This window comes from Sander lucioperca, chromosome 14, assembly GCF_008315115.2.
Source record: "Sander lucioperca isolate FBNREF2018 chromosome 14, SLUC_FBN_1.2, whole genome shotgun sequence".
NCBI lineage: Eukaryota > Metazoa > Chordata > Actinopteri > Perciformes > Percidae > Sander > Sander lucioperca.
Genome location: NC_050186.1, coordinates 1181842 through 1200284, shown reverse-complemented (window position 1 = coordinate 1200284; position 18443 = coordinate 1181842). Strand labels below are relative to the sequence as shown.

General features: G+C 41.7%; 2 protein-coding genes across 2 annotated transcripts in view; both read left to right on the top strand.

The window, feature by feature from the left end:
• Positions 1-1551: 1551 nt before the first annotated feature.
• On the top strand, positions 1552-14386 carry LOC118492942 (deoxyribonuclease-2-beta-like). Its single transcript, XM_035991204.1, has 9 exons — positions 1552-1602; positions 2209-2303; positions 4105-4202; positions 5848-6019; positions 10224-10302; positions 12059-12223; positions 12312-12503; positions 12907-12939; positions 13602-14386. The coding sequence occupies exons 3-9, from the start codon at positions 4111-4113 to the stop codon at positions 14192-14194; spliced, it is 1326 nt and encodes a 441-aa protein (XP_035847097.1). The 5' UTR covers positions 1552-1602; positions 2209-2303; positions 4105-4110; the 3' UTR covers positions 14195-14386.
• Positions 2227-18443, top strand: part of LOC116064118 — a 34249-nt gene continuing 18032 nt past the window's right edge. The window contains exon 1 of the mRNA XM_035991205.1: positions 2227-2252. The gene's annotated coding sequence lies outside the window, so the exon portion shown is untranslated. The remainder of the gene's footprint in view (positions 2253-18443) is intronic.

The window sequence follows — 18443 nt, the reverse complement described above, 5'->3', positions numbered from 1 at the left end:
AGTGGACCTGAGTCCGTGCTGTTCAGTGGACCTGAGTCCGTGCTGTTCAGCGGACCTGAGCCTGTGCTGTCCAGTGGTTCTGAGCCAGAGGTCTCCAGCGACCTCGAGTCCGTGCTGACCAGTGTTACTGTTCCTGAGTCTGCTAGTTTTCCCGAGTCCAAGTTGACCATTGTTCCTGAGCTGACGTGCAGCCTTCCAGAACCTCTGCTGACGTGCAGCCTTCCAGAACCTCCGCTGACGTGCAGCCTTCCTGAACCTCCGCTGACATGCAGCCTTCCGAACCTCTGTTGACGTGCAGCCTTCCAGAACCTCTGGATACATCCAGCCGTCCAGAGTCTCCGATGACCACTCTTCCAGTGCCAGAGTGGACCAGCGTTCCAGTGCCAGAGTGGACCGGCGTTCCAGTGCCAGAGTGGACCGGCGTTCCAGTGCCAGAGCCAGAGCGGACCAGAGTTCCAGAGCCTGAGCTGACCATTCTCCCAGAGTCTACGTTGACTGACCTCCCAGAGTCTGCGCTGACCGTTCTCCCAGTGTCTTCATTGACCGCGGCCCCAGAGAATTTGCCGTTGCCCAGCACTTCAGAGACTATGCCTTTCCCCGATACCCCTGAGACTTCACGAGCAGGATGGTACTATACTTGTAGTGCAGATTGTGGTGTACAAAAATTGTGTGACAACAAAGGTTGGAGGAAGTGACAGTTGAGCGTACCTGGGTGGATGAATAGTGCAAAAGGGCATAAACAGAATATGATAGCAAGGCAGGTGAAGATGTGCACATGTGCAAATATGCAATGGGCCGTGATTATGGAGGTAAGGGATTGTAGTAATGCAATAGGGGGGTGCGAGAGCAGAGCATGATCTATGTAAACTGCCAACAAAGTTATCAGATTTTCATCAGCAAGTTCTCCTCTATTGGAATTTGATTTATAAACACAATTTTACTTATCGTATCCTCTCCTACCAAAAGCCAAAGAAGTGACATTTAAAATATTAAATATTTATCCATCGAATCACTTCCTACATGTAAAATTTAATTGGGAAAGTAACTCCTGTGTTTTCTGTGAGAGCAATATTGGGACAGTTGAACATTTCTCTTTCAGTGTGAACCCATTAATGAATTGTGGCTGTCTTTTCAATGCTGGCTTCAATCTAAAGGTATACTGCTACAGCCATTAAACGAAATGTCAATTAAAACTGGAATATTTTTTATTGCTACATCTCTTCAATACATGACAAAGGAAAACACCAAGAGACTCTTTTATTTGTGGGACTTACATTCCCTACTGGACGGTATCTTTATTTGTTTTGTTGTATATAATGTCTCTACCTCAAAGCTGTCAACCCTTTTTTGACAAATGTACAAATACATTGTGCATTGATTGTTTGTATCACTATTATACAATAAAGAATAAAAAAATGAAAAAAGGTTTCTGTGAAATCACGTGACCACCGAGTGTCCTCTCTTACCCTCCTGTTTTTAGTTTATTTACTTATTTTGAAGTCAAACTGTTTCTGTGAAATCCCGTGACCACCGAGTGTCCTCCCTCTCTGCTGATATATAAACTGATCTCTGCCTCCTCTACATCACAGACCAGCAACACAGGTAAGAACACTTTGAAACTGGAAATACTTTAAAATAATACAATCAGGAGGTAATACCAGACATAAATACACGAGGGAAATTAGATTAGATTCAACTTTATTGTCATTGTGCAGAGTACAAGTACAAAGACAAGACAATGAAATGCAGTTTGCGTCCAACCAGAAGTGTAAAAAGAGCAGAAAACTGCAATACGATATACAAAGTATAGACAGGACAAGAAGTATATTGCAGTGTAGACAGTAGTATACAGTTGGTTTACAGAAGGTGGTTTAGAGTAATATAAATTAAATATAAATATGTGCAGTGTATTAGCAGTTACCTTTATAAGAGCAGAATAAATATGGCTATGTAATATGAACAATGTATGAACAGTATATATATGTATGTACAGATATGTGCAATGTAGTAGCAGTAACATTATAATGGTAGTAAGAATAATATAGATATATGCAGTGTATTAGTAGAATATATAATACGAAAAGCAGACTAAATATGCATATTCAGTATGAACCATATGAATGTATTTGAAAATGTATGTATAACTAATAACTGAACATACGAACCTACTACTGTACATTATATAATTTATTATTTTCTTTCTTCCAGACAGTTTCTGTAGTCGCTGCGTCACCAAGCTTCAGGAACTTCAGATCCATTTCTCTGGACCTCTTTCTGGGTTGACCTGGACTTTAAAAACACAGGTATGTATCACAGGTTGATGGTTCTGAATCAGTCTTCCTGTTTGTTACATCAGCTGCTGCTCTGCTCCTGAGACCAACAGGCCTCTCAAAGGTGTCCCTAAAAAACTAAAGAAAAGAAGAAGTAGTAAAGTGTTAATTAGGTTTGATAGATGGCCATTAAGGTGACATGTTTAACACCTCTAACTCCAGTCGGTCCAGTGTTGTTGTGTTGTTGGTCGAGCATTTAAAAGTACTTATGTTTCTAAAGATGGAGTCTAGAGAGAAGTTCCCACATACAGACGCCTCTGATGTTATAATGCCAGAGGTCAGGAGATGCACCAGATTTAAATGCATGAGAAAAATGTATTTGACATAACTATATACTGTACATATATACTGTATTGGTTCTACCGATCCCAAAAAATATTGATTCAATGATTCTAATATGTTATTTACATGAGCTGTTGATTCGTTCTGTTAATAAAATAGGATATAAATAATGTTAAAACTATAGAGTTTTAAGTAATGTAGTAGTATTGGTTATTTCATCTACAAAATATACAGTATATAAAATGCCTTTAATGCATCTGGTACATTATAAATAGAATAAGATAAAAACAACTTCAGCTTTAACTAATTTTAGCATTTGGGTTTACAGTTTAATAACTAAACAGAGATTCTTTCATACCTTCTGTCACGGGACTCAGTGGACCCAAAAGCACGACTCGAAGCAGATGTAAACGGTAATGGTGTTTGTTGTACAAAGGTACAAAAACAGAAGGCAAAAACATGGTCAAAGGCAGGCAAGAGATCATACAAAAACACAGGGAAGAGACACTAGGAATACCGCTGGAGAGTGAGACACGAGGTACTGCAACAACCTGGCAACTGACAAGGGAAACAAGGAAAGTATAGTATATATACACTAAGGTGGGTGGAGACAATGATTGATTTGGGAAAAAAGGGGGATGTTTTTTGATCATGCACAACAAAACAAAATGCAAGAATGGCTTGTGCACAGCGCATACCAGGTGAACAGGTGAAGCAAACAAATATAATGTTATCACTTCCGCTTCCTCAGGGTGCTGGTCCAGCACTGGCAGCCCCCTCACTCTGACATCTCTCCATTTGTGCATGAATAGGTCCTGAGCATGTATGTGTATTTCAGGCCTGTGTGTAGTGATTTCTAACAGAGTGTAAATTGTAATTTCCCCACTGGGGATCAATAAACAGTATAAATTAAAATGAATATAAATTATTGAGATCAGTCTGATGAGGGAGAAAGGGTTGATGCTTGCAGCCCATTTCAGACTTTAATTTTACTTTTTATGGGGGTAAACCAAAAATAATCAAAAAAGATTATAAAAGAGTAGTTTGCATACTTTAAAATGTGTCTGGAGAGGGGACTTTAAGTTGTAATGCCACTGCCCAAACAATGGTTCCTTCTCTTTGGTGTAGCTCCTGTTGTAGTATGATCTGATAAAGTATGACGTGGGGAAAGATGAACCAGTGAAAGATCAGAATGGAGCTAGGATTGGGGATCAGTGTTGGGTGGAGGAATGTTTTGCTGTGTGTGTACATTAGAGAGAAAGAGAGAATGTTAGTATTTTTTATTAAGACTTTAACTTATGCGATAAGCGTGCTTGAGTATTGTAGATCTTGTATTATTTTTCAAATGCAGTCACACACTTGCTGGTTAAAAACAAAAACAAAAGTAACTGGTAGAAAAAGTTAAGTTAATGTCCATCCCTGAAACAGGAAGATGTGAACTTCCAGCCCAGTGAATGTGTGGTGTAACTGTTGCTGTAACTGTGTGTTTTAGGGAGTTATGTGGAGGATTTTCCTGACAGTCAGTCTGCTCTGCTGGAGCGCTGACGGACAAGTGACCTGCAGAGACAACAACAACGGAGAAGTGGAATGGTGAGACAACACTCACAAACTACAACGATTGACAATATTTTTCACTTTTCTGGACCTTCAGAACGCGGTGCGGTTCTTTCTCAACGCTGCCCTACAGACGGCAGACTGCACCCTTGTGCCTTTTTCTCTCGCTGGCTGACACCTGCGGAGAGGAAATATGATGTCGGCAACAGGGAACTTCCAGCTGTGGTACTTCAGGAGTGGAGGCACTGGCTGGAGGGCTCCTCTCATCCTTTTTTGGTGTGGACGGATCACAAAAACCTCTCTTATCTGCAGTCAGCCCGGAGACTGAACTCACGCCAGGCTCTGTCTCTGCATTTCAGGGCCAATATACTAGACTTAAACCTAACAAACAGTTCAAACCCCAAATAAATTGAATTAAACATCATGTAAGAGAAAGACAATCTTCACATTACAAAAGCTGACAGGTCCAGTTTGGCCAACAGCTGCAGAGATGAATGGATTAGTCCTCAACTATTAAATTAATCTCCAACTATTCTGATAATCCATTAACCAGTTTGAGTCATGTTTTATGATAAAACAGGTAAACTTGTGTGATGTCAGCTTGTTAAATGTGAACATGTTGTAGTTTCTTCTCTCCTCTGGGACAGGAAACTGAATATCTTTGAGTTGTGGACAAAACAAGACATTTGAGGACGTTATCTTGGTCTTTTTGGGAAACACTGATCCACATTTTAGAGACAGAACAACTCATCCATTCATCCTGACAGTAATCCACACATTAATCCACCATGAAAACAATGAGTATTTGCAGTGAAAGCCAAATTAATGTTAAATCAATGTGAGCATCAAAACTAACTAAATGACTTCTCTCAGGTCTAATGGTTGTAGTTGGACTTCTGTAGAAAGTTTTGTCTTCAAGCTTTTTGAGTGTTAATTATGTATTATCTGCTCTAGAATTTCCAACATTTTAGACACAGATATGCAGTGTTGGGAGTAACGGCGTTTAAGTATAACGGCGTTACTAACGCTGTTATTTTTTCAGTAATGGAGTAATCTAATGAATTACTTCTCCCATCGTTGCAACGCTGTTATCGTTACTGAGAATGTAAAGTGGCGCGTTACTACAATTTGGTTGAATGAGGTAGGCTTTGGCTACACATAAGTCTGGAGAGAGCAGGGGGGGGATGATGACACCGTTGCAAATGCGATGATGATTGGCTGGGTGGGCAGATGCCCTGCTCACGCTGTCTCACTGCACGCTCTGACTACCACTAAACACCAGACAGCGACAGTGGTGACGAGCCAGGGAAATTCAAAGGTAGCGTTCTTGAACTGGAAGTACCGGCACTACATCTCGCTCATTGAAATTAAAGTTAAAGTTTTTATTCTTTATTCATCAGTTAATATAAACATCTTTGACGTTAAAGATGTTACAGAACGTAATAGCGTTATAGAACATAAAAAATAACGTCAGTTACTTTGCTGAGTAACTAATTACTTTTACAATGTGGTAACTGAGTTACTAACTCAATTACTTTTTGGGAGAAGTAATTTGTAACTGTAACTAATTACTTTTTTAAAGTAAGATGACCAACACTGTAGATATGGTGAGAATAACAGTCCAAAATGATGTGGAAAAAAAGCTTGAAAAGCTAACATTTTCTTATCTCCTCATCATCAGGTACATCATCTACAAGGCACCCAAACTGAATAACATCGGAACTACGGGTGTGGAATATCTTTACATTGATTCAGCTGGGAAGAAGGAGACCTCTACAGATCACAATAAGCCAATCAACCATCCTAACGGTGTCCTGGCAAACACCCTGCGGCCCATATTTACCACATCAATGGTGAGAATCATGTTTAAACTGCAGCTCTGTTTCTATTTTGATAAAAATGAAAGTGCTCTGTTGAAACTGTTCAACACACAACAGGTGAGTAAATATGTAATTGAATAATGAATCTGCAGCGGTAGATTTGGTACCTTGCAGGCATGGATTGGCCATTGGGAGTACCGGGAGATTTCCCGGTGGACCGGCCTATTTGTGTGGGCTGAATGGGCTGAGACTGTTGATCAGCCCATTAAGAGAAGAGAGATCGACCACTTGTGTGTCTTTCATATGAACACTGGCCATTCATATCCTTGGTCGTTGACTGACCGGCCCACAGAGAGGAGAGAGATCACATGATTGAACACTGGCCAATCACATCTCACTATGGCCCACTTCCATCCTACCATAGAGAGAGAGAGAGAGCGCATTTAAGTCCCGCCCCTACTGGCGGCGAAAATAACACCACAAAGTGCCGGTATTAGCAAGCTAAGGCACTTGCAAACATAGTACTATAACTTTCTGATTTTTCCACATTCCACTAACATAAGCTGCTTACTGTGTACAAAATGCAGCTTTAGTTTAACTTACAGACTTTTTACTTGTTTACTATGCAAGACATCTTGATGACACTAAACCTGTTTGTCTTTGTCTGTGTGTCTTTAAATTAACCCATGAGTCGCGAGTCTCTAGTATCATTAACCCGGATCAGTTGAGTCCTACTGCAATTCAATCTAAATGATAACAGCGCCACACACAAACCTCTTGCAACATTAGCTACTACTAGTCCTAGCCATCTTAGCTGCCAAAAGCTTTATAAGGTACAGTTTCATAGGCAACAACAACTCCACAAGTCAACTCAAGCGACTGAGTGAGCAGAGAGACAGTCTGAGATAACAGGTTATAGGAACTTCCCGACCCGCAGACTCAGAGCCGGAAACATTGCAAGCTCCATGGGACTCATTAGTCATGAGCACTTGAGTCCTCGAGTCAGTTGCGCGAATCAGCCGCCTATGTTGTCATGAGTGGATCTGTGTGAGTGAAGTCTCTCCTCGAGTGAAAAGCAAATCCACAACAAAAGCCATTCTTTCACTTATGAAATAACATACAATGTTCTGCACGTAGCCTAGGCCTACTGTAGGTTTGGTGTATAAATGTAGTATATTAAAGTGCAATTAGGGCGAGCAGACAGTCCGAAACATTGCAAGCTCGGTAGACCATGGGACTCATGAGCTCTTGAGTTCTCGAGTCAGTCAAACTAGCCGGCTACGTTGTCATGAGTGGATCTGTAGCAGACGAGCGAGTATAGTTTCTCCTCGAGAAAAGCCGGTAACATGGCAGACCATCAAAAATACCAGATCTGAAATAGTGAGTCTGCACCGAGTGAATCCACAGAACTTCCTACTACGTTAGGTTACGTTAGTGGTTAGAGACAATGGGCTAGGACTGAGTTTCCTTGGCGACTTAGCAATACTGACTCAAGTGACTCGCACAACCCGGATCAGTTTGGTGAGTGACTAACCCGAATCCTTAAAAGGAATCGAGTTTGCCAGGCCTAGATGACAACATGCCCCACCCTCAACCTTTAGCCATCTAACCATCAGGAGCCAGGCAGCCTTTTAGACTCAGTGAGATATTATCATAGTCTCTTACTCACCACTCAGCTAAGTGAGAGTATTATATATAAACTTTATTTCAGACCCAGGGGGATCCATATCACAATAAAAAAACACACAGAGTATAACATAAAATACAAAAATACAAAACCTTCCACAATGTTCAGTGTCTGACATACTGACATGTTCGCCAATGGTTCCACAGTCTGGAAGTAAATCTGACAGAACTGTGTACAGGGTTAGCTAAAACAGTAATCAAGTAATTTTCTGACTCTGATATGCTACACATAAATCTATACATCAGGTTATGTAAACAGCAGAGCAGGTAGGTACCCCGACACTGACCAACATATGGCTTCCACTGGAGCTTCTTGGAGCTCTCAGCAGCAGCCTCATGCTGTCATTATAAGCCACTATGAGTTTTCTAATGCTGCCTTGCTTATAACGACACCACAGGTAGGCAGTATACAAAGGTGTACAATACGCTCTGAACAGTGAGATCTTCACAGATACAGAGCACATGCTAAACTTACAACACAGCATGCTCGCTTGAGCATACAGCTTCTGCTGCTGACTATAGATATCCTTATCATCAGATAGGTCATTTGCAATAATATGGCCCAAATATGTAATCTCACTGCACACCCTAAGTGCAGTGCCAGACAGACAGAAGTCAGGGAAGGTTGACTGTCTGTCTTCTCTACTCCTGATAATCATGATCTTACTCTTTTTGGCATTGTATTTCATATCAAAATCAGCACCATACTGTGTGCATATTCTCAGAAGCTGTTGGAGACCAGCATTATATGAGCTAAAAATGACCAAATCATCTGCGTACATAAGGTGATTAATTAGTGAGTCACCAACCCTACAACCTGTACCACATGCATTTAAAATCAAAGACAAGTCATTCATATACATATTAAAAAGAAAAGGAGACAGAAGTCCGCCCTGGCGGACACCATTGGTCACTTGGAAGGGAATAGATGTTACATCCCTCCATCTCACTCTCATTGTCTGATGCGAGTACCAATAAACCAAGATTCTTATTAAAAAAACAGGGACCCCAATTTTAGACAATTTAAAAAAATAATTTATCATGATTAACACGATCGAATGCTTTAGAAGCATCAATGAAGCACATGAACATTGTGGAATTTTGCCTATTATATTTTTCTAAAATTTCCTTTAGTGCAAAAATACATAAATCAGTGCCATGCTTTCCTTTAAAACCAAATTGGTTATCGGTAGACAGGACGTACTTTTCAAGTCTACACAATAGAACTGTCTCCAGCACTTTGGACATAACACTGGCCAGAGCTATTGGCCTGTAATTATCTGAGCTGTTCAGCTTCCCCACTTTATCTTTAATAACTGGAGAGCATAGAATCAGTTAACTCTCCATGAACAAAAAAACCTGTGTAGCATATAGCTACCAGAGGGCACAGTTTCTTACTGGCAAGTTTAAGCTTGAGCTGTGTTGTAATGATAGTACTACTTCAGCACTTAGGTCAGTTGTTGATTCACCTGCCCCATGAAAGTCCCTATGTATAGAATTTAGACCTTCCAGGTCTTGTTTAGCCAGGAACGTCTCCTGGACACACCTAATGTCACTTCTGTCCATCAATTTGTCCACAACAATACGGCGTGATTTATCAGTTTCACTGTGGCCAACACGCAGCCCACGCACATTATAAGACACGACACAGATGTTTATATAGGTTAATTCATATCATAGCAGCTACTATGCAGGCTGGCTCTCATGTGGAGCTGCAGGTGTACCATGGCAATTCAGTTCATCCCCCACCTCACTACCAAATGCCTTGGGGCCACGGGCCTCATAATAGCGACGAACATAAGAGTTTTGGATCGTACATATCAGCAACATTGTTCCATTCAGCGGTGATGTGAAATGAGCCATACCTGCTGCGGGCCGACTCGATCTTTCGACACGTTACTGTTCCGTTCTCCAATTTCTCAAATAAATATTCACGTAGCGTGTCTGCATCCAGAGTGGCAGAAAACCAAGTGGCAAACACATTCACCAACTTTGTTTTCACCACTCCAATGTTGCTCTCAGTACCAGTTCCAATTATTCCCACATTCCTCTGGTCACGTTTCAAATGAGCTTGTTTTAAGGGACCCCGGCTTTTTGCGACCTTCTTTCACAACAACGCTCCACTGTGAGGACTGTTTTGATCGTGGTGATGCTACTGCTACATCCAGGAGCTCCCGTTGTTGAGCAGAGTCCACCAGCCCCTTCACCTCTCTGCGTGGGGTGCTGGCGATCCCTGTATCCAGACCCAGGAGACAAGACTTCCCAGCGAGAGACGTTGTTGGGGCTGGGAGACAGTATTAGGGGCTGGTATGCAGGGTTCAACATTAACTTTGTGTCCACCATCCAAATGGCTAGTGAATGTTAAAACAAGGTGTTGAAGGGGAGTGGGAGGATGGTTGGTGGGCTGGTCTGGGTCTCAGACGTCCAGGGCTGATTTTTTTACCCCAGTCCAGCCCTTGTACCTTGCTGTTCCCCTCTCTGGATTGGTCCCGTACATCCCAATAATTAAAACATTATAATGTTTCTTCTCTTCATTCTGCATCATTTATAGCCAGACAACTTTGGATTCATCACCTACAGCGATCAACCTCCAGGATGTCATGCTCAAGAAAAGTTTGGCCACAGTAAAGGTGAGTAGAGAAAGCATCACTTTCACAGGAAACATCTCTCTAAACCTCCATCATGTTTTCATCACAGAGGCCAGAGTCTGCTCAGTGTGATGTCATACTTCTTGTATGTAATAACATCACATCTCTGTTATCTTATTAAAGGGGAACTATGCAGTTTTTTTTCCGCTTAATTTACCTTAACTGAACAGCTTCAGAGTCATTGGAATGGTTATATGACTTTTTTCGGGTTAAATGGTGGTCGTCTCGCTCCCCCCTAGCACCTGTGAGCAGAAAAACCACCCTCGCAACTTTGGGCCAGCAAGCTGCCGGCCTCAGCGTCAGGAAGTATCGCGTGATATCAGGTCTCGCGATGTAACAAATTGCTTCATGGCACTGCCAGAGCACTGCACACATACACGCCACTACATGCCCCCATCCAGGAACCAGCTAGCTATAACAAGAAGGTAGCGTTGAAGTTTTTCACACTATTGTCATGGCTGAGCCGGCAAAAAAGAAGCAGAAAGCTAGGAAAGCATTGTCGGAGGAACAGAAAAAGAGGAAACAACAGACTGACCGAGAGAGGAGTCAGACACGAGTAAACATCGGAGCTGCGTTTGCAGAATGGCGAGAACTGAGACAAACAGAAGCGTGCAAATCCGATGCTGACCTGGTGTTCTTGCTGTTGCACTTGTAAGTATCTTTGATCAGAAACTCCATCTGCCACAGAGTTTCTTGTCAGCTTGATGTCGGCAAACGTTAGTTGCTTCTGCTCCGACGGTGTTCTCAGGCCATTGTAGGAAGAAAGAATAATGTTACGGACCCGGGAGAGAAAAACCTGAGTGAACATGGCTCCGTGCGTTCCCCGGCTTCTTTGAAAACAAATGCACATGACCAGAGGGAGAAGATGGGAGGGGGGGGGGTTTTACGGCAGCATTGCCAAATATCTATTCCGAATCCGTAGGGGGAGCTCTATAGAGAAACCCGCGCGCAAAAAGTGAAAAACTGCATAGCGCCCCTTTAATTAACTTTGACTCCTGTTTGTTCAACTCCTCCAGCTTCTGTCTTTGAATCATTTGGATGAGATCTGTGTTTACATCAGATCATAGTGACACATTCAAGTGAACTAAATCAAAAGGCAGAGTGGCTCATACTGCTAAAACTCTCTAAAAGTAACATCAGTGGTTTGATATTCCAGTAAATCCATACCATTTTGTACTGGGACTGGATCGTAGGTACAGGTACATTCTTAGAGTCTCTTTGTATTCTGCACGCCTCACAATACTACATAAATGGTTAGATGAAGATCCTCCTAATATTACAATGTGGTATGAAAAATGTATGTCCATCTTGCCATTGGAGAGATTATCACATGTGCTAAGAAATACGCTTGATGTTTTTGTAAGGGAATGGTCCCCACTAGAATTATACCTGAAAGAAGAATGGCCTAGAGTAATATGTATAGGGGTAGGAATTTGAAAAGTGACTGAAAAAGCACATGAAATATTTAATTTCGCACTGCAACTGCTAGTTTTATTTTACTAACTCTCTTATTTTTATTTTTATTTTTTTTCTTTATGTGACTGTCTTGTATCACTTGTGGTTGCGGTAAAATAAAATATATATAAAAAAAAAAAAAAAATAACATCAGAGCAGCATCTGGAGCTGGAGGATCCCTCCGTCAGATAACAGAGCTCAGTCTATCATCTGTTAGTTTGAAATATTAAAAACACAGTCAGGATTTTTATAATAGTTGTCTGTCTATCTGTTGATGTTTCAGGAGTTGTGATGATGGATAAAACCACCACAGGAGTCTGGCTCTTACACAGCACACCACAGTTCCCTTTTGAAAGAGATCAGAATAAGTTCTGGCCTGACAGCGGAGCAAAGAATGCTCAGACGTTTATCTGTGTAACATTCAACTACAACACGTTCCAACAGATAGGTAATGTTATTAGTTACATCTTCATATTTATGGTCTTAGTGGTTAATTTGAACATGATTTTAATGTTGTCTTGTTGTACTGTTTGAAGGTGAACACCTGCTGGACATCAATGCTTTCACATTTGATGATCATATTCCAAACAACTTCCATGAAAACCTTCAGAAACTTAGGAAGACCGAAAATAACAAAAGGCCCCCAAGAGTAAATGAAGTCAAAATCCAGGACCTGACATCAGCAGGAGGAACATCGTTTGTTACCATTGCTAAAAAACAGTATAAAGGTGAGATATCTGCATGATGGTTTGAACCAGATTTCCTAACTTAGTAAAGACAAAGTTACAAAGAAAAGAGACATTTTACTGTGGAAATGAGAGCAGCTTGTTCTGTAGTTTAACATCAGTGTGTTTATCTTAATGATTGATTACAGCCTGGGACTGGTTAGAACTGGTTAAATAAAAGTCCAGATAGATTTAAATGTGTGTAGCTGCTGAAGCTCACTGACTTCATGCTTCAATAGTCTTCAGAAAGGAAACCTCCCAAAAGTTCTTATCAAAGTGTCAGAGACTCTGCGCCTCAAATAAAACGTCTTAATAACCATCTATATGTCAGGAAAACCTGACTCAGATGTGAAGAAGATTACACAAACTGACAATTCTACTGTTTTTTTGTTTTCTGCACCTACAGCAGGAGGAAAGACGCCACATGATGACAAATTTGGTAACAAATTGTTATTTTCAGTCACATTCGTTTAAAATGTTTTACATGAACATAATTCACTGCACTTTAGTGTTTTAAACTGTGGTATATTTAGTCTCGTTGCTGTGATGCTGTATGGAAGAAGTATTCGCCGACACTGATCTTGATAATAAAAGGTTTATTACATCAAAGATTCAGCATCATGACGGGTCCTGCAGAACCCGGAGAGGACAGTTCTCAATTCTCAAAATGGTCACTGTGAAGATTTTCTCTTCAAACATGACGTTAAGTAATGTTCTGTGTAACATGAGACGTGGTGATGGGGGTAGTTCAGTCCTGTGCTGGGGCCAATCAGTCAGTGGCCCCCATTTGCTTCAGCAAAGTCACTTCCTCTAGAAAGTGACCTCTAACCATTTGTTTTAGTCAAATTGAACTATGTGTGTAAGTAAATCATATACTACAAAATATAACATGTATTTCCTTAAACCGAACACTAAGTTGCAGAATGAGTAATAACCACCATCAATGCAAACATAAACTTCTGAGTCCAATAGGAACAGATGTATTGATTTGCTGAGTAAAGGATGTAGAAGGAGGAGCATTTTGTGTAACATCAGTCAGCATTGAACTGTCAGGATGTGAACAGTTTCTGTAACATGACTCGTATGTTGTTGTTCTTGCAGTTGGAGATCTTTACCTCACTATTGCACACGGATACAATACTGATGTGAAAGTCCAGACCTGGGGCTGCCAGAAAGATTGCGATGGTTCCTACTGCGGAGAACGTCAAGTGATCAAAATTGAATCTGTAAAAACTGATCTGGGTAACAGGCTGGTTAAGAGGGAGGTTGAGTGGAAGACTACATGTGATCATTCCAAGTGGTGTGTAGCTAAAGATAATAATAATCATTTGATCTGTATTGCTGATGTAAACAGAGCCCTCAGCCAATACAAAAGGCCGGGGGGCGGACTGTGCTTTATACATCAACAGGCAAGTGAATTATTTAAAGGGGTTATTGATCAAACTCAGCCTTGCCCAAGTCTAACCACTACCGGTGCCTTTGCCCTTAAGGGTCGCCTCGTCCGTGACACTGACTCTTACTCTGATTCTGACTGTGAATCTGACAGTGACACTGACTTTGACTCTGAGCCTTACTGTGACTCTGACTCTGACTCTGACCCTGGAGGAGTCCTGGATGTGATGGCATGGCTCCTACAGATCCTTGATCTCTCCACCATCCAGTCTCTCTGGGATTACATAAAGAGATGGATATAGGCTCCAAGGTGTTTGGAACAACCTACCTGAGTCCCTTCAAAATCTGTGTGCAAGTGTCCCTAGGAGAATTGATGCTGTTTAAAAAGCAAAGGATGGTCACACCAAATATTGATCTGATTTAGATTTCTCTTCTGTTCATTTACTGCATGTTGTTAATTAATGAAAATAAACTGCAAAGCAGCATAAAGCATTCTTAGTGTGAGAGGTTGTTGTGATTGTTGGTTGCTCTATTTTGCATGAAGGGATTTAAACAATGAACATGTGTATAATTGCATTTAATAATAATACCATTCAATAGCAAATTAATGCAAAATATTTTGAGCTGCAAGACTTACTCTGTGCATGTTGTGCCAAAGTGATTGAGAAAAACTATGACAAGGTCATGCTGTTATACTCAGATACAGTATGTGGCGGCATACACTTAAATGTTGGTTTGTAGCCCACAAACAAACTGCTTCACGGCACTGCACACATCCAGGAACCGGCTACTGTTGCCATGGCTGAGACAGCAAAAAAGAAGCAGAAAGCTAGGAAAGCATTGTCGGAGGAACAGAGGAAGAGGAAACTGACCGAGAGAGGAGTCAGACACGAGTAAACATATCGGTAGGTGCTGCCAAAAATCTATTCTGAAGCTGTAGGGGGGGGGCTCTATAGAGAAACCTGTAGGGGGGGCTCTATAGAGAAACCTGTAGGGGGACTCTATGGAGAAACCTGTAGGGGGGGGCTCTATGGAGAAACCTGTAGGGGAGCTCTATAGAGAAACCTGTAGGGGGACTCTATGGAGAAACCTGTAGGGGGGGGCTCTATGGAGAAACCTGTAGGGGAGCTCTATAGAGAAACCTGTAGGGGGGCTCTATAGAGAAACCTGTAGGGGGGGCTCTATGGAGAAACCTGTAGGGGAGCTCTATAGAGAAACCTGTAGGGGGGGCTCTATGGAGAAACCTGTAGGGGAGCTCTATAGAGAAACCTGTAGGGGAGCTCTATGGAGAAACCTGTAGGGGGGGCTCTATGGAGAAACCTGTAGGGGAGCTCTATAGAGAAACCTGTAGGGGGACTCTATGGAGAAACCTGTAGGGGGGGGCTCTATGGAGAAACCTGTAGGGGAGCTCTATAGAGAAACCTGTAGGGGGGGCTCTATAGAGAAACCTGTAGGGGGGGCTCTATGGAGAAACCTGTAGGGGAGCTCTATAGAGAAACCTGTAGGGGAGCTCTATAGAGAAACCTGTAGGGGGGGCTCTATGGAGAAACCTGTAGGGGAGCTCTATAGAGAAACCTGTAGGGGGGGGGCTCTATAGAGAAACCTGAAGGAGGGGCTCTATAGAGAAACCTGTAGGGGGGGCTCTATAGAGAAACCTGTAGGGGGGGAGCTCTATAGAGAAACCTGTAGGGGGGGGGCTCTATAGAGAAACCTGTAGGGGGGGCTCTATGGAGAAACATGAAGGAGGGGCTCTTTTTTTATTTTTTTATTTTGCTAACCGAGTTTCCCAGTTGTTGACGCGTTGTTGACAGCTGACGTTTGATGGAGGCGACTTTGGTTCACTGAACATATTTCAATGACAATAAACTGTTTAATGTGGACAAACGCCTCTGCTGAGAAACATACAGACATAACATGTTTCAGATTATTTATAAAGAGGCCCATGTATAAAACACCTTATCCGTGTCCTTTCCCGTTGGTTGTCCTGCAGATAACACAAACACCTGACGATGTGCAGAAAACAGCAGCAAATTATTGTGGCCTCCATGTTTTCACCAGGTTTTCACACACCTGATGCTCTCGGCTACGGCCAACAGTTGGTGGCAGTCATGTTGTTATGCCAAACGGCAATATAACAGAAGAAGAAGGAAAAACAACGTCATTCCGAGGTGGCATGAACGCAGCATAAGTCTTTGTGTTTCCTTTGTCTGTTGTCTGGGGCCTGTTTCACAAAACCAAGATAAGGGATTAAGCTGGGATTTTTATTTTTTAAATCGCATTAATCGCATGCCGGCATTTATTAATTTATTTTACACTTCACTCGGCTTCACGTCGTGCCTAACAGGCTACTATTTTGACCCGGCAGGCTGCAGCATGACGGAGAAACACAGCAGCAATAACTCTGAATGGAGCTTTTTATTTTCAGAAACTCCCGGACGGCTCGTAGACAAGTCGAAAGCCATATGCACGTTGTGTAAAGCCGAATTAAAATATCACCGAAGCACGTCAAGCTTGAGCTACCACCTACGGAGCTAAGCATGTAGTTCAGTTAACGTGATGCTACCGCTAGCATGCTACCCACTCAGGCAGAGCAGTATTTTGGAGAGTGCTACTTGCCGACCTGTGGATGAAACCAAATCCCAAAATGTTACTAAACACTATTGACTCTGGTAAGGATAGGGATTGTTAGTTTTTTAGTTAGGTACTTGGAGGAATTGTGCAATAATGACAGATTCACACATTTTTCTTTTGTTTACAGTAAATAAATAATTACAAATCTTAAAATCAAGTTCATAAAGTCACTTTCTTTGCATTCATTTGATTCCCAATCAAGATCCACTGGTAAGAATGGCTTTACATTGTTAATATGGACTTAAAAACTGTTCTGAAATGCAAAATAATAGAATTTTAATCATGTGATAAAATATGTGATTAATCGCGATTAACTATAGAAATTCAGCGATTAAAAAAAATTAAGAGTTTGACAGCCCTAATATTTACGCATCATATTCTAGCATTGTAGAAAATTGATCTTCATGGTAAATTTCCTGAGTAACATTATCTTCTGCTCACTTTTAAGGCAAAGAGTACAACTGTTAATTTGTGCAAATGATTAGTAGCCTAATCCTTGAATGGTATGATTATGATGGTTCCAGTTCAGAGCAGTGGTCAGTTAATGTCTAGGTAATATTTAGGCTGCTAACACATTCAGTCGGTCCGTGATCGTCTGCTACGCTTTCTCTCGCTGTTTCATTACAGCGGCCGTGTTTCTTTTCTTTTTATACAAATAATGTGTTTCACGTCATCATACTTCCACAAGAAGCTGCTGCTCACTCTGTATAAAGTATGAACGATGCGTATTCTCCATTTTGGCATCAGTAAATCTGTGATCGACCTCGTGGTCTTTTGAGGAAAGCCGTGGACGCGCATCTATCTGAATTACTTCAGCCTGGGTTTGAACGGGCTCTTCGCCAGACTGACTTGCAGAGCAAATCTCAAATTTGCTGGAAGTTCGTCAGGGTTTACCCAGGATAGCATGAATGTCTTTGCTGAGTAGTTTAAGTGTTTTTAAAGCCCTGATGCTGCAGGACTGACAAGAACAAAGTTAAGTTCAGCATCAAAGTTCATCTCAGACTCACCTTTCCCTGCCGACCTTCTTTACATACTTCCTTTCTTCTGCCTTCTTTCCTTCCTTCCCTTTTTCCATCCTTCCTTATTTATTCTTCCTTTTGGGGAGAGCCGGGACAGTTGAAACACTTTTTAATCAAACGTAATTTACAAAGCGATCATATCGCACTGGAAGCTAATATTTTGTCACTAACAACCTACACCTGTCATCTGTCAAACACAGTTGCATTTTCAGCTTTGAACAAAACCGTTCAGGAATTATTACGGCAAAAGTGGGACGTCCGTCATGTTTCATTCGTCCCTCCTGGTCAGGACGATTAAAACAGAATGGGGGGACGGATGAAACATACAGTTTAATCCATATAAACTTCCCACAACTTCAATATTTTACTACATATCATGAATGGTACTCCCAAAAGGTGTTATTTTAGATAGATTGTTGCTGGGCTATACGTCTTCGTGAATGTCTGTTAACAACTAATCGCCGTCATCATGAAGCGGTTATTGAAATATCATGCACTGTGGATGATTCTGCCATTTTTATAGCTAGAACAGTACGTTTTCCCATTTATATCATGTTTCTATTGTGGAAAATGTCGTTTCACTAGGTTTTTATGTGGGTTAGGGCACTGCACATCCAAATAAGTTCCCTTAACGACCCACAGCCCGTCAGTCTCCATAGGATAACATGGGACCTTAACGACCCCCAGCCCGTCAGTCTCCATAGGATAACATGGGACCTTAACGACCCCCCGCCCGTCAGTCTCCATAGGATAACATGGGACCTTAGTGACCCCCAGCCCGTCAGTCTCCATAGGATAACATGGGACCTTAGTGACCCCCAGCCCGTCAGTCTCCATAGGATAACATGGGACCTTAGTGACCCCCAGCCCATCAGTCTCCATAGGATAACATGGGACCTTA

Bases quoted from the DNA above. Each gene is read 5' to 3' on its own strand.
- LOC118492942 (XM_035991204.1), top strand. From the start codon at position 4,111: ATGTGGAGGATTTTCCTGACAGTCAGTCTGCTCTGCTGGAGCGCTGAC. The intron at 12,224-12,311 runs GTAATGTTATTA...TACTGTTTGAAG, and splicing joins CAACACGTTCCAACAGATAG to GTGAACACCTGCTGGACATC. The intron at 12,940-13,601 runs GTAACAAATTGT...TTGTTCTTGCAG, and splicing joins GCCACATGATGACAAATTTG to TTGGAGATCTTTACCTCACT.